General features: G+C 47.7%; 1 protein-coding gene across 1 annotated transcript in view; it reads left to right on the top strand.

Moving 5' to 3' along the window:
- The first annotated feature begins 3,443 nt into the window (after positions 1–3,443).
- Positions 3,444–25,805, top strand: part of gfra4a (GDNF family receptor alpha 4a) — a 270,519-nt gene continuing 248,157 nt past the window's right edge. Inside the window, exon 1 of the mRNA XM_055643327.1 lies at positions 3,444–4,033. Within this exon, the coding sequence (XP_055499302.1) occupies positions 3,994–4,033 (40 nt within the window). The 5' untranslated portion in view covers positions 3,444–3,993. The remainder of the gene's footprint in view (positions 4,034–25,805) is intronic.

Genomic DNA, 25,805 nt, shown 5'->3' with positions numbered 1-25,805 from the left:
GCAAGTGGAGCTCACCGCAGAGGCTGGGACTGGTGGAAGGAATAGGGGGTTGTGGTTAATGGAATCTGATGTCAGCGAAGGTGGACAATGAGCCCAAGTAAGGGAGGAGCGGTGGGCAGATGGGAACATGGAGTCTTATAGACGTGCACCACAGCAACAGGCCCTTTGGCCCAACTTGTCCATGCTGACAAAGGTGCACAATCTAAGCCAGTCCTTTTTGCATGCATTGGGCCCAAAGCACTCTAAACCTTTCCTGTCCATGTCTCTGTCCAAAAGTCTTTTAAAATGCTGTGGTAGAACCTGTATCAACCACCTCCTCCAATTACTTGTTCCATATACCCAACAACAGATAGTAGTATGAAGAAAGGTTCCAACCCGAAACAGGATTTGAGTATAGGAGCAGGGAGGTTCTACTGCAGAGGATATGGAGAGAAGGCAGGTACAGGATACTGAGTTGGGTGATCAGCCATGATCATATTGAATGGCGGTGCAGGCTCGAAGGGCCAAATGACCTACTCCTGCACCTATTTTCTATGTTTCTATGTTTCTATCACCCATCTTTTTTCTCCAGAGATCAGTTCAGTTTCAGTGTTGTTTATTTGTCACGTGTACCGAGGTACAGCGAAAAGCTTTTTGTAGCGTGCTAACCTGCTGCCTGGCCCGTTGAGTTACTCCAGCACTTTGTGTCTATCATCAGTATATACAGTTCCTTTCGACACAGAAGAGTTCACCATAGAAACGGGCCCTTCAGCCCACAATGCTTGTGCTGATCATAATGCCAAATTAAACCAATCTCGTCTGTTTGTACATGATCCGTCTATTCCCTGCACTTCCATGTGGGCTCCAGGAAGAAGGATGTGCTGGCTCCGGAGAGGGCCCTGAGGAGGTTTACAAGAATGATCCCATGAATGAGTAGGTTAGCCTGCAAGCATTTGTCAGCACTGGGCCTGTACTCGCTGGAGTTTAGAAGAATGAGGGGGGGACCTCATTGAACCTTACTGAATAGTGAAAGGCTTGGATAGAGTGGATGTGGAGAGGTATGCTTTCACTAGTGGGAGAGTCTAGGATTTGGGGTCATAGAAGTAAAGGACGTTCTTTTAGGAAGGAGATGAGGAGACATTTCTTTTTTCAGAGGGTGGCGAATCTGTGGAATTCTTTGCCGCAGAAGGCTGTGGAGGCCAAGTCAGTGGATATTTCTAAGGCAGAGATAAATAGATTCTTGATTAGTACAAATGTCAGAGGTTATGGGGAGAAGGCAGGAGAATGGGGTTAGGAGGGAGAGATGGATCAGCCATGATTGGAATGACAGTAGTATAGATGGGCCGAATGGCCTAATTCTGCTCCTATCCCTTATGACCTTCTGTGCCGATCCCAAAGTCTCTTAAGTGCCACTATCACACCTTCCTCAACCACTGCTCTCTGAGTAAAAAAAAAATGACCCTGCACATGTCCATTAAACTTTCCTCCGATCACCTCGTGTTGGATATTTCCACCCTGGGAAAAGGTTCTGACTCTTTACCCTATCTATGCCTCTCATCGTTTTATATACTTCCAACAACCTCAACCTCTGCAATGAGATGAGGGGAAAGTTTCTTCCACAGAGGGTGGTGGGGACCTGGAACGCACTGTCAGGGAGGGTGGCGCAGCACTAGCTCACCTTACAGAGGAAGACTCAGAGGTTGTGCAGGATGGAACTGCAGATGCTTGTTTAAACCACAGGTGGACGTAAAAAGCTGCAGTAACTCAGCAGGACAGGCAGCATCTCTGGAGAGATGTTTCAGGTCGAGACCCTTCCTCACTCAGAGGTTGTTCTGATGTTATTAAGCTGGAGAATAGACAATAGCCATTCGGCCCTTCGAGACAGTATTGCCATTCAATGTGATCATGGCTGATCAACCCCAGAAGGTGCAGAGAAGATTTACAAAGATGTTTCCAGGGCTGGAGGGCCTGGGCTGTAGGGAGAGGTTGAGTAGGCTGGGTCTCTATTCCTTGTAGCGCAGGAGGATGAGGGATGATCTTATAGAGGAGAACAAAATCATGAGAGGAATAGATCGGGTAGACGGACAGTCTCCTGCCCACAGTCGGGGAACGGAGGACCAGAGGACATAGGTTTAAGGTGAAGAGGGGGAAAGATTTAATAGGAACCTAAGGGGTATCTTTCTTACACAAAGGGAGGTGGGTGTATGGAATGAGCTGCCGGATGAGGTACAGTACTATCACGGTTGAAGAAACTTTTGAGAGGCACATAAAGCTGGAGTAACACAGCAGGTCATGCGGCATCTCTGCAGAAACAAAATAGACCCGTTTCTGGCAGATTTTGGACAGGGACATGGATAGGATAAGGTTGGAGGGATATGGACCAAACGATGGCTGCACCATCGAGAGCATCCTTACCAACTGCATTACAGTATGGTATGGCAACTGCTCTGTCTCCGACCGGAAAGCACTGCAGAGGGCGGTGAAAATTGCCCAACGCATCACCGGTTCCTCGCTCCCCTCCATTGAGTCTGTCCAAAGCAAGCGTTGTCTGCGGAGGGCGCTCAGCATCGCCAAGGACTGCTCTCACCCCAACCATGGACTGTTTACCCTCCTACCATCCGGGAGGCGCTACAGGTCTCTCCGTTGCCGGACCAGCAGGTCCAGGAACAGCTTCTTCCCTGCGGCTGTTACATTACTCAACAATGTACCTCGGTGACTGCCAAACACCATCCTCCCCCCACCCCACCCCACCCCACATACTCCTCCCACAGGAAAAACACTATGACTGTATACATGTAAATAGATTTATTTATTGAAATCATATTCTATGTCGCTCTTCCAGGGAGATGCTAAATGCATTTCGGTGTCTCTGTACTGTACACTGACAATGACAATTAAAATTGAATCTGAATCTGAATCGCAGACTGGTGGGAGTAGTGTAGATGGGACATGTTGGTCGGTGTGGGCAGGTTGGGCCGAAGGGCCTGTGTCCACACAGTATAGACTCTGTGACCCCGAGTAATGGCGAGGCAGACCGGACACGGCGGAGAAACACTTTTAATGGCGTTGAGAGAATCAAGTGTAGACTGGTTGGGTTCGCTGCAAGTTTCCTCGCTGCTTTAAGCGGTGGCTCGGTGCGACTCTCGCTGCAACTGCGGTGCACGGGAGCCGGGGGGGAGAGAGAGAGAGGGGGGAGGGATAGAGAGAGAGAGAGAGAGAGAGAGAGAGAGAGAGAGAGAGAGAAAGAGAAAGGGAGAGAGACCGATACAAAGAGAGAGACAGCGAAACAGACAGACAGAGAGAGAGAGAGAGAGAGAGAGAGAGAGAGGAGAGAGAGAGAGAGAGAGAGGAAGAGAGAGAGACAGAGAGAGAGAGAGAGAGAGACAGAGAGAGACGGAGAGAGGGAGAGACGAGAGAGAGAGAGACCGGGAGAGGGAGAAAGATAGAGAAAGACAGAGAGAGAGAGAAGGGTGAGGGGAGAGAGAGGGAGACAGAGAGTGGAGAGAGCGAGTGTGTGTGTGAGAGAGCGGGGAGAGGGTGGGAAGGGGGAGGAGAGAGAGAGAAGGGGATCACAGCTGAACAGCCGTGCTCCGATGTCCCACAGCCTCTCCTCTCTTGCAAAGTGGGTCGGGACAAGGACAGATGATTTACCCAAATACGGGCGGATTTAAAACCCTCCCCGACGAGGTCTCGCTGCCCAGCGCCACTCTCATCTGACAAGCAGCTCCCTTTCGTCGTTTTGAAAGGAAGAGTTTTATTTACACACATATATATATATTTTTGTTAAAGCTGGGGGGTTAGAAGGAGTTCAATGTCTCTTCCAATTTCACCCCCAGAGTCATTAACACATTGAATAGACGGGTTATTTTTTGTTTTCTCTGCATCGAATCTTATAAGGAATGATACCGAGAAAAGTCTCCGGAACAAGCCAGAGGATTATATATTTTATACAGGATTGGACAAGTGATTTTTAAATCGATTTGTATTGGTGTCGAGGGGAGAGATTCGCCCGCAATGTTGCTTATGGGGATTTATTTAGCGTTGACACTTATTGGTAAGTACTAGGCACATATTTTTTTAATTTGTTTAACTAAGTCATGTGTATAACTCGCAGGGGGCTATTGGAAAGAGTCTGCAAAAAAAAAACAAGAATAAAATCCAGCATTTGTAATTGTTTTGTTGTGTTGCAAATTGCCGTTTTTTGGTCATGTTTTTTTGTGGCAACGTTTTACTGTGTGAACTGAGAGGTTTTTGCACGAACACTTTAGTTTCAATGTCTTTATGAAGATTAGATTGGGGGCGTTTAATTGTCCCAACGCTGTCGGCTGTGTGTTATTTCTGGGGGGTTTTACCGCCGGGTAATGCGCTTGCAACTTTTCAATGAGAACTCGATTAGTTCATTATTTCCCCGTGCGATCAAATCTGTGTTTGGGAAATTGTTTGACCATCTGGCTAGTTCTGAGAGAGACTGCAAAAAGGAGGGAGGGATGGAGGGGAGACATTATTGGGCAGTTCAGACAGCCCGAGGACTTCAGATGTAGAGAGACAGAGATGAGATGGGGTAGAGAGAGATGGGGAGAGAGAGGGAGAGAGAGAGATAGGGAGAGCCCCCCTCGCCCTCTCTCCCCCCGAGAGATGGGGGTGAGAAGGGGAGAGATGGGGGGGGAAGGAGAGAGAGATGAGGGGGGAGAGAAAGATGGGGGGGGGAGAGGAAGAGAGAGGGGGGAGTGGGGGAGGGAGAGAGTGGGGGGAGAGAGTGATAGGGAGAGCGATGTGGAGAGAGGGGATGGGGCGGATAAAGTGGAGAGGTAGAGAGAGGGAGGGGTAAATAGGAGAGGTGGAGAGAGAGAGAGAGGGGAGACGGCAGGTGGGGTAAAGAGGAAAAGCAGAGGGAGAGAGGGGGGTAATGGAGAGAGGGGGCGTGGAGGGAAAAGCAGAGAGAGGGGGGGCTACAAAGATGAAAGGCAGGGGGGGGGGGATAAGGACAAGCAGAGAGAAAAGAGAGGGAGAGGGGGGTTAAAGAGGAAACGCAGGGGCGGGGGTAAAGAGGAAAAGTAGAGGCAGACAGACATACAGAGAGACGGGGGGGGGGGGGGGGGGGGGGGAGGAGAGGAAAGTGGAGTGAGATAGATATGATTTGACCCGGGCTAAATAATGTCTACGGCATTAACTGGCCAGTTTAATATCTCTCGGCTCCATGAACCGATGTAACAGACACAACGGGACTGGAATTTAAAGCCAAAACTGGGGAAGTCTCGTTCTGTGCTGGTCTCAGACGTGTCGTGTATCGGGATTTTAAAAAAATCCACAGTGTACTAGAGAAATTCAGCGGGCCAGGCACTTGGAGGGAAATCCATGGACAGGCGACGTTTCGGGTCGCGACCCTTTTGCGATAGTGTGTTTAAGTGTGTGTTTTTTATTTAAGTGTGTGTGTGTTTAAGTGTGTGTTTTTATTTAAGTGTGTGTGTGTGTTTAAATGTGTGCGCGCGTGTTTAAGTGTGTGTATGTGTGCTATAAGTGTGTGCAAGAGTGTGTGTTTGTGCGTGTCTTTAAGTGCGTGTCTTTAAGTGCGTATATCTTTAAGTGTGTGCGTCTTTCAGTGTGTGTGCGTGTGTGTCTGTCTAAGTGTGTGTGTGTCTTTTAAGTGTTCGTATCTGTGTGTGTGTCGACGTGTGTATGCGTGTCTTTAAGTGTGTCACTGTGTGTCTGTGTGTGCGTGTGTCTGTGTGTGTGTGTCTAAGTGTGTGTGTGTGTGTGTCTAAGTGTGTGTGTGTCTAAGTGTGTGTGTGTGTCTAAGTGTGTATGTGTGTGTCTAAGTGTGTATGTGTGTGTCTAAGTGTGTATGTGTGTGTCTAAGTGTGTGTGTATGTCTGTGTGTATGTCTATATGTGTATGTGTCAGTGTGTCTTTAAGTGTGTGTATATAGGTGCAAGTTTATGAATCCATGAATAAGAGTGTCCTAAGCTACTTTAGTATGTTAACGAGTACATGAGTTTGTGTGCCACTGTGAGTAAGTGCGTGTGTGAAGGTGAATGTGGTGAGTGTGTTTATATACAGACACACACTCACACACATACATACACATATATATATATTGACGGCGATCGCCTCCCTTTTTATTTGAGGCCGTTGAATTATCGCACTGTCCCGTTGCTCGAAAATGTGTGGATTTGGTGGAGTTTGTCCTCTCCTCTCGCCCGGTTTCGACACTACTTGCAATTGCGGTAGAAGGGGGCGAGGTGACTGCGGCTTTTAAAGATCGGCGGGTCGGTGGCTGGTGGGGGCGGGTCTGGCAAAGGGCTCGCTTGGTCTCGCCGACCGATCCAGTCTGGCCGGGGAGGGGAGGGGAGGGGATGCCGAGACAGACAGACGCAAAGTGGGAAAGGAGAACACAAGTCTCGGATGTCAGGGTTAATGAGAAGGGACTGATATTAACCCTCGACAGACACAACTATGCCAAATGCATTTCGTTGTCTCTGTACTGTACACTGACAATGACAATTAAAATTGAATCTGAATCTGAATCTGAACTAGCTGGAGTGACTCAGCGGGTCAGGCAGCATCTCTGGAGAAAGAGGAATGATGACACAGCGAATAGTGAAAGGCTTGGATAGAGTGGATGTAGAGAGGATGTTTCCACTAGTTAGTCTAGGACCTCAGAATTAAAGGACGTTCCTTTAGGAAGGAGATGAGGAGGAATTTCTTTAGTCAGAGGGTGGTGAATCTGTGGAATTCACTGCCACAGACGGCTGTGGAGGCCAAGTCAGTGGATATTTTTAAGGTGGAGATAGATATTTTGTTGATTTGTACGGATGTCAGGGGTTATGGGGAGAAGGCAGGAGAATGGGGTTAGGAGGGAGAGATAGACCAGCCATGATTGAATGGCCCTATTCTGCTCCTATCAGTAATGAACATATGAATGAACATAAATATTTTTTTCAGTTTCTGCAAGGCTCTTTCTTCATGCAACTCTGTTTAACACATTCATGCTGTTTAACACATTCATGATGTGGGGGACGAATTTGAAGACCGTTCAGCCCCTCGTGCTCTGCTAACCCCGTTGATAACTAGGACCAGCGAGCCTGCAGAACACCCTTCCCCAGCTCTTCCAAATGGTTCCCCTTCAGACATCTTTCCGGGCGCACGGTGGCGCAGCGGTAGAGTTGCTGCCTCATGGCGCCAGAGACGCGGGATCAATCCTGACCTTGGGGCGCTGTCTGTACGGAGTTTGTACGTTCTCCCCGTGACCCGCATGGGTTTTCTCCGCGATCTCTGGCTTTCCCACACACTCCAAAGACGCAGGAGGTTTGTTGGTTAATTGGCTTGGTCTGAATGTAAAATTGTCCCTCGTGTGTGTAGGATAGTGGAAGTGTGCGGGGATCGCTGGTCGGTGCGGACATGGTGGGCCGAAGGGCCTGTTTCAGTGCTGTATCTCTAAACTAAACTGAAATAGGGGAACAGATCGGGTAGATGCACAGAGTCTCTTGCCAAGGGTAGGTGAATCGAAAACCAGAGGACATAGGTTTAAGGTGAAGGGGAAAACGGTTTAATAGGAATCTGAGGGGTAGATTTTTCATCCCAAGGGTGGTGGGTGCCAGAGGAGGTAGTTGAGGCTGGGACTATCCCAACATTTAACAAACAGGTACATGGATCGGAATGGTTTGGAGGGATATGGGCCAAATGCTGGTGATTGGGTCAAGTGTAGCTGGGACATGTTGGCCGGTATGGCCAAGTTGGGTTCCACACTGTATCACTCTATGACTCCATGACTCAAACTATCCAGTCCCCTTTGAAAAGTTATTATTAGATCTACTCCCTCTGCCATGCTAGTCAGACAGACAGGCTGTACAGCTCCTAACAGCTGGCAGCCTTCAAACAGAAACCTTCACCTTTCCCCTGGTTTGCTTTAGCTTGAAACATTAGACCAAAGGACATAAGAGCAGGATCAAGTCTGCCTGCCATTCGACCATGGCTGGTCTATCTTCCCCCCTCAACCCCATTCTCCTGCCTTCACATGCGTGACCTTTAAAGCCCTCACTAATCAAGAATCTATATCGTTCTCCGCTTCAAGAACACACAAAGACCTGGCCTCCAACACCGTCTGTGGTAATAAATTGTACAGATTCACCACCCTCCAGCTAAAGAAATGTGGTTTAGATTAGAGATACAGTGCGGAAACAGGCCTTTCGGCCCACCCCGTGCAGTCCAGGGACTATCTAACACTTTGTTAGGGGTTATTCACTAGTTTGTGTCACACGGCAGGAATGGATTTTAAACACACTAGTTTTCTACATGTTATTGTTAAAGCTGAGCATGTGCACTGTAGACCAGTAGATGGACACAAAATGCTGGAGTAACATCAGCGGGTCAGGCTGCCTCTCTGTTGAGAAGGAATAGGTGACGTTTCGGGTCCAGACACTTCTTTAGAATGAGAGTCGGGGGGTGGGAAAGGGAAACGAGAGAGATAGGCGGTACCGAGAAGAAATGAATGAATGATATGCAAAAAATATATCCAAAATATATCACCTATTCCTTTTCATCAGAGATGCTGCCTGACCCGCTGAGTTACTCCAGCTTTCTGTGGCTATCTTTGGTTTAGGAACAGCATCTGCAGTTCCTTCCTACACATAGTGTGGACCAGTTATGGATGTTGTTCCCACTGCATAGAAATGGTTGGCAACAGAGCACCAAGCCAGTACAGTGCCACATACTGTAATATTGAAGAGGCTTTTAGACAGGCATATGGATATGCAGGGAATGCATGGAGCATGTACAGGCAGAGGAGATTTAGTTGAACTTGGCATCATGGTCAGCATGTACAGTGTGGGACTGACGGGCCTGTTCCTGTAGAAACAAGGATTCTTGCAGATGCTGGTTTACCAAGGAAATGCACAAAATGCTGGAGTAACTCAGCGGCTCAGGTCAGGCAGCATCTCTGGAGGTCACGGATAGGTGACATTTCGGGTTGGGAACCTTCTTCAGACTAAATGCAGGGGAGGGGGAGAAATAATTTAGCAGAGTCCTGTTCCTGTGTTGTACTGTTTCCACCTTCTATGTTACATAGAAACATAGAAAATAAGAAGGCCATTCGGTCCTTCGAGCCAGCACCGCCATTCAATATGATCAAGGCCGATCATCCAGAATCAGTACCCCGTTCCTGCTTTCTCCCCATCTCCCTTGAGTCCGTTAGCTCCAAGAGCTATATCCAACTCTCTCTTGAATACATCCAGTGAATTGGCCTCCACTGCCTCCTGTGGCAGAGAATCCCACAGATTCACAACTCTCTGGGTGAAAATGTTTTTCCTCATCTCAGTCCTCAATGGCCTACCCCTTATTCTTAATCTGTGACCCCTGGTTCTGGACACCCCCAACTTTGGGAACATTTTTCCTGCATCTAGCCTGTCCAATCCCTCAAGAATGTTATAAGTTTCTGTAAGATCCTTCTAAATTCCAGTGAATATAAGCCCAGTCGACCCATTCTTTCATCAGATGTCAGTCCCGCCATCCCGGGTATTAACCCAGTGAACCTACGCTGCACTCCCTCAATAGCAAGCTTGTCCTTCCTCAAACTAGGAGACCAAAACTGCACACAATACTCCAGGTGCAGTCTCACCAGGGCCCTGTCCAACTGCAGTGCTATCGTACACTGTAATGAATGGCGGTGATAAGCCAGCTACTGATGCAGAACATATATCAGTCACAAAAAGCTGGGCTAACTAACTCATCAGGTCAGGCAGCATCTCTGGAGCAAAGGAATAGGCACGACGCACTTCTTCAGACACTGAGAGTCGGGGGAAACGAGAGATATAGACGGTGGTGCAGAGAGATAGAGAACAAATTAATTAATGCAAAAAAGTAACGATGATAAAAGAAACAAGCCATCGTTAGCCTCCTGCTCGCTTGCCTAAAGTGGTATCATCTGCATCACAATAAAATACTTCCACAACCTCTCATTCTGTTCCTGCTAAATGAAGGGAATCCCATTAATTACCCCTGTCATCCTGGGACAGACCAGCATTTATTGCCCTTCCTTAATTGCCTCAAAGGCATTTTGATGTCAGATAAGAGTGGGTCCAGACACACAGAGGGTCTGGAGTCATGTTCACACCAGGCAGGAATATACTGTCGGCAGATTAGCTTCTGCCACCAACCGACCGACTGACACACACACTGCGGAGAAACAGATGGGTTTTTACAACATCAGCAGCTCCACATTCGCAGTGAGTGGTATTTGTTTGTTTTTTTTCTTCGCCGCAGCAGATTTAGTTAATTAATGTTAATTAATTATTTAGTTCGTTCTTTGTGGTGAAGAGGGCTCTCGGCATGCTGCCCTTGCTTTATTAGTCGCGGCCCTGAGCAGGATATTAAGTTGGGACGTTATGTTGCAGTTGTACAAGATGTTGGTGAGGCTGCCCTTGCAGTCTGCAGAAGGGTCTCGACCCAAAAACGTCACCTATTCCTTTTCACCAGAAATGCTGTCTGACCCGCTGAGTTCACAAGTTGGCAGGTTATAGCAGTAGAATTAGGCCTTTCGGCCCATCGAGTCTACTCCGCCATTCAATCATGGCTGATTTCTGCCTCCTAATCCCATTTTCCTGCCTTCTCCCCATAACCCTTGACACCCGTTCTAATCAAGGATTTGTTTATATCCGCCTTCAAAATATCCACTGACTTGTCCTCCACAGCCCTCTGTGGCAATGAGTTCCACAGATTAACTACCCTCTGCCTAAAGAAGTTCCTCCTTGCATCCTTTAATTTTGATGCTAAGACCTCTGGTCCTAGACTCTCCCACCAGTGGAAACATCCTTTCCACATCCACTCTATTTATGCCTTTCATTATTCTGTAAATTTCAATGTGGCTCCAGATCAATAATCTCCATTGGGTGTTAGTCCAGTGACCTAAACCATCATAAATTCTAGGAGCAGAGTTAGGCCATTCTGTCCATCAAGCCTACTCCGCCATTCAATCATGGCTGATCTATCTTTCCCTCTCAACCTCATTCTCCTGCCTTCTCCCCATAATCCCTGACACCTGTACGAATCTGTCAATCGCCACCTGAAAAATACCCATTGATTTGACCTCCCCGGCCGTCTGTGGCAATGAATTCTGCAGATTCAACACCCTTTTTTACGAGGATGTTGCCTGGACTAGAGGGCCTGAGCTATAGGGAGAGGTTGAGCAGGCTGGGACTCTATTCCTTGGAGCGCAGGAGGATGAGGGGCAATCTTATAGAGGTGTATAAGATCATGAGAGGAATAGATCAGGTAGATGCACAGAGTCTCTTGCCCAGAGAAGGGGAATCAGGGACCAGAGGACAAAGGTTTAAGGTGAAGAGGAAAAGATTCAACCTGAGAGGTCACGTTTTCACACAAAGGGTGGTGGGTGTATGGAACAAGCTGCCAGAGGAGGTGTTTGAAGCAGGGATTATCGCAACGTTTAAGAAACAGACAGGTACATGGATAGGACGGGTTTGGAGGGATATGGATGAAGCGCAGGCAGGTAGGACTAGTGTAGTTGGGTTATATTGGCTGGTGTGGGCAAGTTGGGCCAAAGGGCCTGTTTCTACACTGTATCACTCTATGACACGAAGACCCTCTGGCTAAAGTAGTTCTTCCTCGTCTCTGTGCTAGCATTCTGTCAGATCTGTCGATGAGTCACCTCCTCTGCTGAGTGCGTTCAATGGGTAATATTCTGAGCAAAACAAACAAAGTCTTGTAATTCACGTTTTCCAATGTGGATCCGACATGGCTAACCACACCCTAGTTCTTTAAAGGATTGGGAAGTGTACAGTGGCACAGTGGTAGAGTTGCTGCCTCATGATGTCAAGGACCTCGTGTTTGATCCTGACCTCAAGTGCTATTAGTACTTTCTCCCTGTGGCCGGGTGGGCTTTCTGGTTGGACAGGCTAGATGCAGGAAGATTGTTCCCGATGTTGGGGAAGTCCAGAACAAGAGGTCACAGTTTAAGGATAAGGGGGAAATCTTTTTGGACCGAGATGAGAAAAACATTTTTCACACAGAGAGTGGTGAATCTGTGGAATTCTCTGCCACAGAAGGTAGTTGAGGCCAATTTGCTGGCTATATTTAAGAGGGAGTTGGATGTGGCCCTTGTGGTTAAAGGGATCAGGGGGTATGGAGAGAAGGCAGGTACAGGATACTGAGTTGGATGATCAGCCATGATCATATTGAATGGCGGTGCAGGCTCGAAGGGCCGAATGGCCTACTCCTGCACCTATTTTCTATGTTTCTATGTTTCTCCGGGTGGTCCAGTTTCCTCCCACATTCCAAAGACGTGCAGGTTTGTGCACTATCCTGCACCCACTAGGGACAATTTTTACAACTGTGCCAAGCCAATTAACCTGCAAACCTGTATGTCTTTGGAGTGTGGGAGGAAGCCGAAGATCTCCGAGAGAACCCGCGCAGGTCACGGGGAGAACGTACAAACTCCGTACAGACTGGAACCCGTACTCGGGATCGAACCTGTGTTCTCTAGCGCTGTAAGGCGGGTAGCTCTACCCCTGCGCCACCGTGCCACCCAGGTGCCACCTGACCCGTCGGTTTACTCCAGCGTTTTGTGTCCAACTTCAGCATCAACCAGTATCTGCGAGTTCCTGCCGACACAGAGTGATGTGACCAGTTGTGGCCTGAGCATTTTTATATTCTGCGCTGTAAATATGAGTGGTTCTCTAAACCAGCAGGGAATCTGAACAAAACACAGACTGGAAGTAAATCTCATGTTTTAAAGGTTGTTTTCTCCTGGCGGTGAAATGCGTTGGTGTTTTAGTGATGCAGTGATGGTGCATCATCCTCTCCTGTCTCAGCGTGCAGTTATATCACCAATCTCATTGCTGTAATTCACCCAAATATGATGGACTTTCTTTTCCACCAGCATGAACCCACACATACAATTTTCTTTAGTTTTAAACATTCAGTCTTTCAAACCAACTCCCTTGTTTAAAATATGAATAAATCCCTGAATAGGAAACCGTGGGGTGACTCTTTCACACAAAGGGCGGTGGGTGTATGGAACAAGCTGCCAGAGGAGGTAGTTGAATGAATGAATGAGTTTCTCCAGCTGAGTTTCTCCAGCATTTTTGTGTACCGAATGAATGAATAAGTTTATTGGCCACGTATTCACATACAAGGAATTTGCCTTGTTGCTCCACCCGCAAGTGACAACATGACATACAGTGACAGTTAGAAATGAGGCAGGGACTATCCCAAAGTTTAAGAAACAGTTAGACAGGTACATGGATGGGACAGGTTTGGAGGGATATGGGCCAAATGCGGGCTGGTGAGACTAGTGTAGCTGGGATATGTTGGGAAAGTTGTGCCGAAGGGCATGTTTCCACACTGTATCGCTCCATGACTAGAAATAAGAATTTAGCCCAAGCCCCATGAAAGTCTTGCCCAGAAGTACTCTGATATACAATTGTGAGAGGCACATATAATGAATAGACAATCAGAAACTGTTTTCCCCAGGGTGCAGATGTCAAAGAGTGTGGGCAGCACTGTGGAGCAGCGCTAGAGTTGCTGCTTTACAGCACCAGAGTCCCGGGTTCGATCCCGACTACTGGTGCTGTCTGTACAGAGTTTGCACGTTCTCCCCGTGACTGCGTGGGTTTTCTCCAGGTGCTCCGGTTTCATCCCACACTCCAAAGACGTGCAGGTTTGTAGGTTAATTGGCTTCGGTAAAAAATGTAACTTGTCGCTTGTGTGCATAGGATAGTGTTGGTGTGCGGGGACCCGTTTGTTTGCATGGACTCAGGGGGCCGAAGGGCCTGTTTCCGTGCTGTATCTCTCAACTAAAGTAAAAGCTAGACTAGAGTGCTTAGCTTTAAGCTGAGAGGGACAGAATGTAAAGAGGATGTGTGGGACATGTTTTTTACTCCGGTGGGTGCTGGAACCATACCCAGTGTCCAACGCAGTACCAGGGGTAGTACTGGAGGCTGGCACGATAGTGCAGGAAGGAGCTGCAGATGTTGGTTTAAATCGAAGGTAGAAACAAGATGCTGGAGTAACTCAGCGGGACATGCAGCATCACTGGAGAGAAGGAATGGGTGATGCTTCAGGTCGAGACCCTTCTTCAGACTCTTCGGGTCGTGACCCTTCTTCAGATATATGATAGTGGTGTTTAAGAAAGTCTTGGACAGACACATGGGGATGCAGGGAACGGGCGGGGCGTGGACTTGCCATCCGGAGCCTGGGATCGCCGGAGAAGAGCTCCGACCGCCGGCCTGTGGCCTACAACCTCCTGAAGCTGCGGTCTCCGGTAGGAAAGTGGCCAATTCAGGACCTACAAGTCCCGAAGTGTGTTCGACTGTCCTGACGTCGGAGGTTTGATCATCCCGATGAGAGGGCCGGTACATCAGGCCGTCCGTAGCGGCGACTACGGAGGGTTCACGGCCCCGACCACGGGTGAACAAAGGAGGAGGACTGACCGAACATTGTTGCCTTCCACCACAGTGAAGGATGCTGTGGTGAATGTTTATGTTAAATTCTCTTGTGTATTGTGTGTTCTTTTTAAGTGTATCGCTGCTGGCAAATTCATTTCACTGCACCTTCGGGTGCATGTGATGAATCAAATTGACTTTGACTTTGGATCACATGCAGGCAGAGGAGATTAGTTGAAACTGGCATCATGGTTGGTACAGGCATTGTGGGCTGCAGGACCTGCTTTAGTTTAGTTTAGAGATACAGCGCAGGAACAGGCCCTTCGGCCCACCGGGTCCGTGCAGACCAGCAATCCCAGCGCATTAACACTATCCTACACCCACTAGGGACAATTTTTACATTTACCAAGCCAATTAACCTACAAACCTGTACGTCTTTGGAGTGTGGGAGGAAACCGAAGGTCTCAGAGAAACCCACGCAGGTCAATAGACAATAGGTGCAGGAGGAGGCCATTCGGCCCTTTGAGCCAGCCCCGCCATTCACTGTGATCGTGGCTGATCATCCACAATCAGTACCCTGTTCCTGCCTTCTCCCCATTTCCCTTGACTCCGCTGTCTTTAAGAGCCCCATCTAACTCTCGCTTGAAAGCATTCAGAAAATTGACCTCCACTGCCAGGCAGAGAATTCCACCTATTCACAACTATCTGGGTAAAAATTTTTTTTCTCATGTCCGTTCTAAATGGCCTACCCTTATGGGGAGAATGTACAAACTGCGTACAGACAGCACCCTTAGTTGGGATCGAACCCAGGTCTCTGGGTTCGCTCCCTGTCAACCCCATTCTCCTGCCTTTTTCCCCCATAACACCTGACATCTGTGCTATTCAAATTTACTAATGACACTTACAAATATTAAGCTTGCCCCGCAAATCTATATATGTTGCCCCTCTCGCCTTAAAGCAATGCCCTCAAATCATTGACATTTCCACATTGTGAAGAAGGTTCACACCGCTTCCCCCATCTATATCCTTGATGTTTCCGCCACATCCGTTCAGGCATCAACTTGTTCCAAATCACAGTTATTCATTGCAGAAAATAATAATTCTTCTCCCTCCACCGCCACGACAACAACAAGCTCTGGAGAGGGTCCAGAGGAGGTTTACACAAATGATCCATGGAATGAGTGGGTTAGCATATGATGAGCGTTTGGCAGCACTGGGCCTGTACTCGCTGGAGTTTAGAAGAATGAGCAGGGAAACTCATTGAAACTTACAGAATAATGAAAGGCATAGGTAGAGTGGATGTGGAAAGGGTGTTTCCACTGGTGGGAGAGTCTAGGACCAGGGGTCATAGCCTCTGAATTAAAGGGTGCTCGTTTTGAAAGTAGGTGAGGAGGAGCTTCTTTAGTCAGAGGATAGTTAATTGCCACAGAGGGAAGTGGAGGCAGTCAGTGGATATTTTGTTAAGGCAGAGGTAGACAAATGAGAAAGGGTTTCAAGGGTAATGGGGAGAAGGCAGGAAAATGGTATTAGGAGGCAGAGCTCAGCCATGATTGAATGGCGGAGTAGACTCGATGGGTCGAAAGGCCTAATTCCACTCCTATATAATGTGAACGTGATAAATGTGCTTTTTCGGCGATTTGCCGGCTCCCATCATAGTTGCAGCAGGTTGCCGAAAATTTACAACATGTTTAAAATCCAGCGGCGACCAGAAAAATGTACGACTCTTTGGGCGGCTACTCACGACCAAACGGGTGTCACCCCGCAACATGAGTAGTCGCATGCTGAAGATTTTCGCCGACCTGCCGCGATTATGACGGGTGCCGGCAAGTCGCCGAACAAAAATCCCGTCAGTGGGACTGGCCCATAAAGTGTCTCGCACCCAGCGTGGCTCGGAAAGCAGCAAGCAAACTCAATCCTTTCCAGATCACAGCAGTTTGCTGCATAAACAATTATAGCTTTGTCTCTCCCACTTGGTTTCTGACAATAAACTAAACCGTAACTGTGAACCTGGTGTCAAGAGGTGGAAGTCAGGAATGGAGGTAGATCAAGGCCCCAAACCACTTGTATCAGTCAGTAAATTGTGTATTTAATCAATAGATATATGGCCACATTTTTTAAAAGGTTGTGATAGTACCTGCCTCAACTAACTCCCCCCCCCCCCCCACACCCCCAATCTTACTTTAAATCCATGTCCTCTGCTTTTTGATTCCCCTACTCTGATCAAGAGGCTCTGTGCTTTTACCAGATCTTTTCCTCTCCAGATTTCACCACGAAAAGATCACCCCCCCCATCCTATCCTCCTGCCCTCCAAGGGATAGAGTCCTGGCCTGATCAACCCCTCCCTGTAGCTCAGACCCTTATGTCCTCGTAAATCTTCTCTGCACCCATTCCAAGTTGTCAACATCTTTCCTGTAACACACGGTGCCTAAAACTGAACACAATGGGGCTTATCCTATCCATGTGCCTGTCCAAATGTTTTTTAATGACTGTGATAGTACTTGCCTCAACTTCATCCTCCAGCAGCTCGTTCCATATACCCACACAGCACCGTTTGTGTAAAAAAAAAAAAAAAAAACGATGCCCCCTCGGGTTCCTATTAAATCTTACCCCCTCTCACCTGAAACCCATGTCCTTTGGTTCTTGATTGCCCAACCCTGGTTTTATACATCTCTATAAGATCGTCCCTCATCCTCCTGCTCTCCAAGGAATTAAACCCTGCACCAGGAAAACCTTAACTGCCATTTAATTTACCATTCAATTAATAGACTTGCTTCAACAGTAAAGCAAGAGGCTTTCCCGTCATGTCTGTTCTGACTCTTTGAAAATACATAATCAATTAGTCTCACTCCACACACATTTCCTCTGCAGTCCACGGATTCAATAAACAGCCAGTGTTATTAATATGTATATGAAGACTCATCCAGCCTGGGAGAAACATCCTCTCAGTCCACACTGACGATCCTCTCAGCATCTTGAGCATCAGGGGCAGCGGTAGAGATGCTGCCTTACAGCGCCAGAGACCCGCGTTCAACCCTGACCTCAGGTGCTGTGAGCACCGAGTCACTAGTGAACTTCTACCGCTGCACCATCGAGAGCATCCTTACCAACTGCATCACAGTATGGTATGGCAACTGCTCTGTCTCCGACCGGAAGGCATTGCAGAGGGTGGTGAAAATTGCCCAACGCATCACCGGTTCCACGCTCCCCTCCATTGAGTCTGTCCAAAGCAAGCGCTGTCTGCGGAGGGCGCTCAGCATCGCCAAGGACTGCTCTCACCCCAACCAACCATGGACTGTTTACCCTCCTACCATCCGGGAGGCGCTACAGGTCTCTCCGTTGCCGAACCAGCAGGTCGAGGAACAGCTTCTTTCCGGCCGCTGTCACTATACTAAACAACGTACCTCGGTGACTGCCAATCACCCCCCCCCCCCCCCCCTTATTATTTTTTTTTTTTTTAAAAATCGTTTGCTATGTCGCTCTTCAAAGGAGATGCTAAATGCATTTCGTTGTCTCTGTACTGTACACTGACAATGACAATTAAAATTTAATCTGAATCTGAATCTGAATCTGACTATGTTCTCCCTGTGACCGTGCGTGCTTTCCCCTGGCTTCTCCGGTTTCATAGAAACATAGAAACATAGAAATTAGGTGCAGGAGTAGGCCATTCGGCCCTTCGAGCCTGCACCGCCATTCAATATGATCATGGCTGATCATCCAACTCAGTATCCCGTACCTGCCTTCTCTCCATACCCCATGATTCCCTTAGCCACAAGGGCCACATCTAACTCCCTCTTAAATATAGCCAATGAACTGGCCTCAACTACCCTCTCTGTGTGAAAAAAGTTCTTCTCATCTCGGTTTTAAAGGATTTCCCCCTTATCCTTAAGCTGTGACCCCTTGTCGTGGACTTCCCCAACATCGGGAACAATCTTCCTGCATGTAGCCTGTCCAACCCCTTAAGAATTTTGTAAGTTTCTATAAGATCCCCTCTCAATCTCCTAAATTCTAGAGAGTATAAACCAAGTCTATCCAGTCTTTCTTCATAAGACAGTCCTGACATCCCAGGAATCAGTCTGGTGAACCTTCTCTGCACTCCCTCTATGGCAATAATGTCCTTCCTCAGATTTGGAGACCAAAACTGTACGAAATACTCCAGGTGTGGTCTCACCAAGACCCTGTACAACTGCAGTAGAACCTCCCTGCTCCTATACTCAAATCCTTTTGCAATGAAAGCTAACATACCATTCGCTTTCTTTACTGCCTGCTGCACCTGCATGCCTACCTTCAATGACTGGTATACCATGACACCCAGGTCTCGCTGCATCTCCCCCTTTCCCAATCGGCCACCATTTAGATAATAGTCTGCTTTCCCGTTTTTGCCACCAAAATGGAAATAACCTCACATTTATCCACATCCACATTATCCACATTTCCTCCCACAGGTTTGTAGGTTAATGGGCCATCTGTAAATTGTCTCTTGTGCATAGGATAGAACCAGTGTACTGTACGGGTGGTCGCTGGTCAGCGCGGAATCAGCGGGCCGACGGGCCAGTTTTCACACTGGTTTTCTAAACAAAATCTCAATCTGTGTCCAGAGAGTACAATCCTCTCTTCCTCAATTACTCCTTCCCTACCCTTGACTCCATCTACACTTCACGCTGCCTCGGCAAGGCCAGCAGCATAATCAAGGCCTAGTCTCGCTCCAGCCACTCCCTCTTCTCCCCTCTCCCATCCGGCAAAAGGTATAGAAGTGTGAAAATGGGACAGTTTCTTCCCAGCTGTTATCAGGCAACTGAATCATCCTACCACAACCAGAGGGCAGTGCTGAACTGTTCAAGAAGGAACTGCAGATGCGGGAAGATCGAAGGTACACAAAAATGCTGGAGAAACTCAGCGGGTGCAGCAGCATCTATGGAGCGAAGGAAATAGGCGACGTTTCGGGCCGAAACCCTTCTTCAGTGCTGAACTACTATCTACCTCTTTGACACCCCTCGGACTATCCTTGACCGGACTTTGCTGGCTTTACCTTGCACTAAACGTTATTCCCTTATCATGTATCAGTACACTGCAAATGGATCAATTGCAATCATGTATTGTCTTTCTGCGGACTGGTTAGCACGCGACCAAAACCTTTTCACTGTACTTCGGTACACATGACAATAAGCTGAACTGAACCGAAAACGCACACCTCCAGATTCTGGGACAGCTTCTTCCCAGCTGTTATCAACCAACTGAACCATCCTATCACCAACCAGAGAGCGGTCCTGAGCTGCCATCTTCTTCATCAGAGACCCTCAGACTATCTTTAATTGGACTTTTCTGGAGTTTATTTTGCACTATAGCATTTTGCTATTCCCTTTATCCTGTATCTGTACACTGAGGGCAGCTTGATTGTAACCATGTATTGTCTTTCTGCTGACTGGATAACACGCAACAAAAAAGCTTTTCACTGTACCTTGGTAAACGTGTTAATAACATAAACTAAACTCCACAAGGGAGAAGCACTTTGTTCACAAATCCATCTAATGATTCCACACTGCACAGACTCCAATGAAAGAATATCTTTCTTTATTCATAGTAACTAACAGTCCAACCTAAATTATACCAAAGCCCAATAAAATCTCTCAGGAAATCTTCCCCACTTATGTACTGTTGCAATGTATAATAACCATATAATATAACCATATAACAATTACAGCACGGAAACAGGCCATCTCGACCCTTCTAGTCCGTGCCGAACACATAATCTCCCCTAGACCCATATACCTGCGCTCAGACCATAACCCTCCATTCCCTTCCCATCCATATAACTATCCAATTTATTTTTAAATGATAAAAACGAACCTGCCTCCACCACCTTCACTGGAAGCTCATTCCACACAGCTACCACTCTCTGAGTAAAGAAGTTCCCCCTCATGTTACCCCTAAACTTCAGTCCCTTAATTCTCATGTCATGTCCCCTTGTTTGAATCTTCCCTACTCTCAGTGGGAAAAGCTTTTCCACGTCAACTCTGTCTATCCCTCTCATCATTTTAAAAACCTCTATCAAGTCCCCCCTTAACCTTCTGCGCTCCAAAGAATAAAGCCCTAACTTGTACTATTTGCTTTTCTAATATGAATTGTATAAGATATTTGAACAGATATATGGATATGGAGAAAGAAGGAACTGCAGATTCTGGACACAGTGCTGGAGTAACTCAGCAGGTCAGGCAGCATCTCTGGAGAACATGGATACAGGTGACGTTATGGGCCGAGATATTTTTTCAGACCATAGTTTGTTCCAGTTCATTGTGATAGAAGGTCGTGGAGACCAAGTTACTGGGTATTTAGATTTGTTGAGATTTACAGATTCTTGATTAGAACGGGTGTCAGAGTTTACGGGGAGAGAAGGCAGGAGAATGGGGTTGAGGGGGGGGGAAAGTTAGATCAGCCGTGATTGAATGGCGGAGTAAACTTGATGGGCCAAATGGCCTAATTCTGGTCCTAGAATTTATGAACTGATGATGGTTTAGGTTACTGGACTAACACCCAATGGAGATTATTGATCTGGAGCCACAGGTTCAAATCCCAGCACGGCAGCTTGGGAACACAAGCTTGGAAACATCGGCTAATTCAGCTCCTAGAACTCATGAACATTCATTTATGAAAATCATTTCATTGTGTATTTCTGTGACAATATATTCTGCAACCTGTTCTTTAATCAAATCCTCAACCTCGTGAACTCTTATTTTATGCAACATAAAGGAAATAATAGACACCGTCAGAAACCAGCTTAGTCCCTTGGCAAAGAAAGGGATGTTAGGTCTTGGGATCAATGCGTTCAGGGGTCTTTGAATGCATTAAGATGATTCCACACCTGCAGAGCACAAGGGTGCTGGCTGGCAACGGTGACTGCCATCTGCTGGGAGGATTGTGCATAACATACAGGGAGCATCTATTGAGCGATGGAGATACATACAACTGCAGATGCTAGAATCTTAAAGAAAATACAAAGTGCTGGAGGAACTCGGATTGACAGGCAGCACCTGTGGAGGGAATGGGCAGCATGGATGGGATGCTGATATGGCGCTGGTCTGACTTTACGAGGCACAAAAAGCACCTGGACAAGTGCATGGTTCCTTGAAGGCCGAGTCGCAGATAGATAAGGGGGTCAAAATAGTTTTTGGCACTTTGGCCTTCACCAGTCAGAGTATTGAGTATAGATGTTGGGAGGTCATGTTGCAGTTGTATAAGACGTTGGTGAGACCGCGTTTAGAATATTGCGTTCAGTTCTGGGCAACATGTTATAGGAAAGATATTGTCAAGCTTGAAATGGTTCAGAAAAGATTTACGAGGATGTTGTCAGGACTAGAGGGTGTGAGCTATAGGGAGAGGTTGAGTAGGCTGGGTCTCTATTCCATGGGGCGTAAGAAGATGAGGGGAGATCTTATAGAGGTGTACAAAATCATGAGAGGAATAGATCGGGTTGATGTCAATCATCTTTTACCCAGAGTGGGGGAATCGAGGACCAGAGGACATAGGTTCAAGATGAAGGGGAAAAGATTTAACAGGAATGCGAGGGGTAACTTTTTCACACAGAGGGTGGTGGGTGTATGGAACAAGCTGCCAGAGGAGGTAGTTGAGGCTGGGACTAACTCATCGTTTAAGAAACAGTTGGACAGGTACATGGATAGGACAGGTTTAGAGGGTTATGGACCAAGCGCAGGCAAGTGGGACTAGGGTAGCTGGGACATTGATGGCCGGTGTGGACAAGTTGAGCCGAAGGGCCTGTTTCCATACTGTATCACTCTATGACTCTAAAAAGCTGGAGTAGCTCAGCGGGCCAAGCAGCATTTCTGGAGAGAAGGGTTTAGGGTCGAGACCCTTCTTTAGACTCTTGTTAGACGGCATCAGATTCCCTCTACACTTCACTCTGCCTCGGCAAGGCCAGCAGCATAATCATGGACCTGTCTAACCCTGGGCTCCCTGTCCAATCATGTATGCGGTACAGAAGTGTGAAAACGCACACCTCCAGATTCAGGGACAGTTTCTTCCCGGCTGTAATCCGGTAACTGAACCATCCTATCACTAGACAGTAGTCTTGGCTTCCCCTCTATCTCATTGGAGACCTTTGGACTACCTTTAATCAGACTTTATCGTACATAAATGTTAAACCCTTTATCCTTTATCTGTACACTGTGGACGGCTCGATTGTAATCATGTATTGTCTTCCCGCTGACTGGATAGCGCGCGACAAAAAAAGCTTTTCACTGTACCTCGGTACACGTGACAATAAACTAAACTGAATTAAACCAAACTCCACGAGGAGAAGCACTTTGTTCAAGAATCGATCTTATGAGTACACACTGCGCAGTCTCCAAGACAAGGATATCCTTCTCTCGTTGACTGGAGAGCTTGCAACAAAAAACCCTTTCACTGTATACGGCACCCGCCATGCTTCGCAGAGAGTACTTCACCCACAGGCTGGTGTGCAAGGCCCCGTCGGATGTCAAACATCCTTTGCACCACCTCGCCCAGGACTCACTGCAACGGGGACCTCAACGCCTGTCATCTCGTCGCCCCTTCTCCCGTCACGCAGCGACCATCTGAGGCTCCGGTTTCAACACACTAGGAGCATGGGGAACCAGCTGGGAACAGCCTTTGCGACCTCCGCAGTTGCACCGAACACCACAGCCCCACCCGGCTCAGACCTGCCCCGTAAAGAGTGGGTCGCCCTGAACCGGCTCCGTACAAGGGTCGGCCGGTTCAACGCCAACATACACCGCTGGGGGCTGCGTCCATCAGCAGCCTGCGTGTGTGGAGCAGACCAGCAAACAGCGCCACACTGCGCTGCCATTTTCTACTGCGCTGTCCTCCGCCGCCCCCTGGTGGAGGGGTGGACCTCACGGCCCTCGACAACAGCACATTGAACCGGCTACAGCACCTGGAGGGCATTACATAACCTCTGCTGCCTCAAACACGAGAAGAAGAGGTAGACTGTACCTCAGTACACGTGACAGTAAAAAAACTCATGTAAACTAAATTTAGGTCATTTACAGGAAGAAGTTGCATAGAGTTCAAAATTTCACCATTTTAATGTCAATGAGATATTGAGCTGATAGGAACACTCATAAATTCATGATAGGAGCAGAATAAGGCCGTTTGGCCCATCAAGTCTACACCATTCCATCATGGCTGATCTATCTTTCCCTCCACACCCCATTCTCCTGCCTTCTCCCCATAACCCCTGACAGCCGTACTAATCAAGAATCTGTCAATCTCTTGCTTAAAAATATCCATTGACGGTCTCCACAGCCTTCTGTGGCAAAGAATTCCACAGATTCACCACCCTCTGTCCAAAGAAATTCCACCTCATCTCCTTCCTAAAAGAATGTCGTTCAATTCTGAGGCCAAGTCCTCTGGTCCTAGACTCTCCCACAAGTGGAAACATCCTCTCCACATCCACTCTATCCAGATTGCCATGTTCTTTTGGACAGTAGGTGGGTCCTGCAAGGAATGTTTTGGGCAGACCTGGAGGGACGAGAGAGAAATATCTCCAATTTATTCCCCTATGAATTGCTTTTTGTACCTGTTACTTGGCCTGTCCTTTGACATTGCATGGATCAAAAGCTGTACTTAGTGTCTTTTTGAGCATTATAGTTTACAGTAGAGGTTTTGGGAAGAGATGTTTTTCGTAATCCGTGTTGTCCATGAGTTCGCGTCACTCCTAATTAGAACCCAGTATTTGTCTCACACAAATGGAATTATGTGATGATCAGTGCAGCATGTTTAAATTTAATTTCATAGGTTATCGGAGCAGAATTAGGCCACTCAGCCCATATAATCTACGCTACCATTCAATCAGTGTTTCGATTAGCGTTTGTCAGCACTGGGCCTGTACTCGCTGGAGTTTAGACATAATTGAAACGTACAGAAAAGTGAAAGAGAGAGAGTCAAGAGTCAATTTAATTGTCATTTGGACCCCTTGAGGTCCAAACGAAATGCCGTTTCTGCAGCCATACATTACAAACAAATAGACCCCAGACACAACATAATTTACATTTTACATAAACATCCATCACATTGCTGTGATGGAAGGCCAAAAAAAACTTATCTCTCCACTGCACTCTCCCCCCCCCCCCCGATGTCAGAGTCAAAGTCAAAGCCCCCGGCTGGCGATGGCGATTGTCCCGTGGCCATTAAAGCCACGCCGGGTGATGCAAGGTCACACACCGGGTCTTGATGTTGGAGCCCCCGGCGTGCGCTCGCAGAGTCCCGCGGCCATTCCAAGCTGCGCGGGGCGGTGATGTTAGGCCCCGCTCCAGGAGCTCTTCGACCCCGCAACTTGGGCGGGAGAAGTCGCCGTTGCAGGAGCCCTGAAAAGCGGTCTCCCTCCAGGGACCCGTGGGCTCCCGGTGCCGCCGTCCGCAGACCCGCAGTTGCAGCCTCCGAATCAGCAGCAGCAGCAGTGCTCCAACACCGCTCCACCCGCTCTGGACTCGGTCAGCTCCACGACGGTGAGGTGAGTCGGCACCAGAGTCCCTGTGGAGAGGACGTTTCCACTAGTGGGAGAGTCTAGGACTAGAGGTCATAGCCTCAGAATTAAAGGACATTCTTTTAGGAAGGAGATGAGGAGGAATTTCTTTAGTCAGAGGGTGGTGAATCTGTGGAATTCTTTGCCACCGAAGGTTGTAGAGGCCAAGTCAGTAGATATATTTAAGGCAGAGATAGATTGATCCTTGATACAGGTGTCAGAGGTTATGGGGAGAAGGCAGGGGAATGGGGTTAGGAGGGAGAGATAGATTAACCATGATTGAATGGTGGAGTAGACTTGATGGGCCGAATGGTCTAAATCTGCTCCCATCACTTATGATCTTATGACCATGGCTGATCTTACTTTCCCTCTCAACACCATTCTCCTGCCGTCAAGAATGAAGACAATTCCATGTGCATAAACAACAACAAGGGTAGGATGGGCCGAATGGCCCACCTCCGCTCGCTGGACTTACCTTAGAAATTGGACGCATGCACCTGTTATTTTACGCTTTTTAGACTTTTGTCGTATTGAGTATAGAACTTGGGATGTTATGTAACAGTTGTACAACATGTTGGTGAGGCTGCACTTGGAGTATTGCGTTCAGTTCTGGTCACCTTGCTATAGGAAAGATGCCACTGAGCTGCAAAGAGTGCAGAGGGTCTGTGCTGTAGGGAGAGGTTGGGCAGGCTGGGACTTCATTCCTTACAGTGCAGGAGGCAGTGGGGTGGTCTTATAGAGGGGTATAAAGTTGTGAGAGGCATAGATAGGGTGAATGTTGTCTTTTGTAGCAATCCGTGCAGTGAAGTCATCTCACATGTTGCAATTGTATCCATCTGAATATTGTACTGGGCACTTCTGGACCTAGAGTCATACAGTGTGGAAACTGGCCCTTCGACCCATCTTGTCCACAATGGCCA

This window comes from Leucoraja erinacea, chromosome 1, assembly GCF_028641065.1.
Source record: "Leucoraja erinacea ecotype New England chromosome 1, Leri_hhj_1, whole genome shotgun sequence".
NCBI lineage: Eukaryota > Metazoa > Chordata > Chondrichthyes > Rajiformes > Rajidae > Leucoraja > Leucoraja erinaceus.
This window is presented reverse-complemented; position numbering and strand designations above follow the sequence as displayed.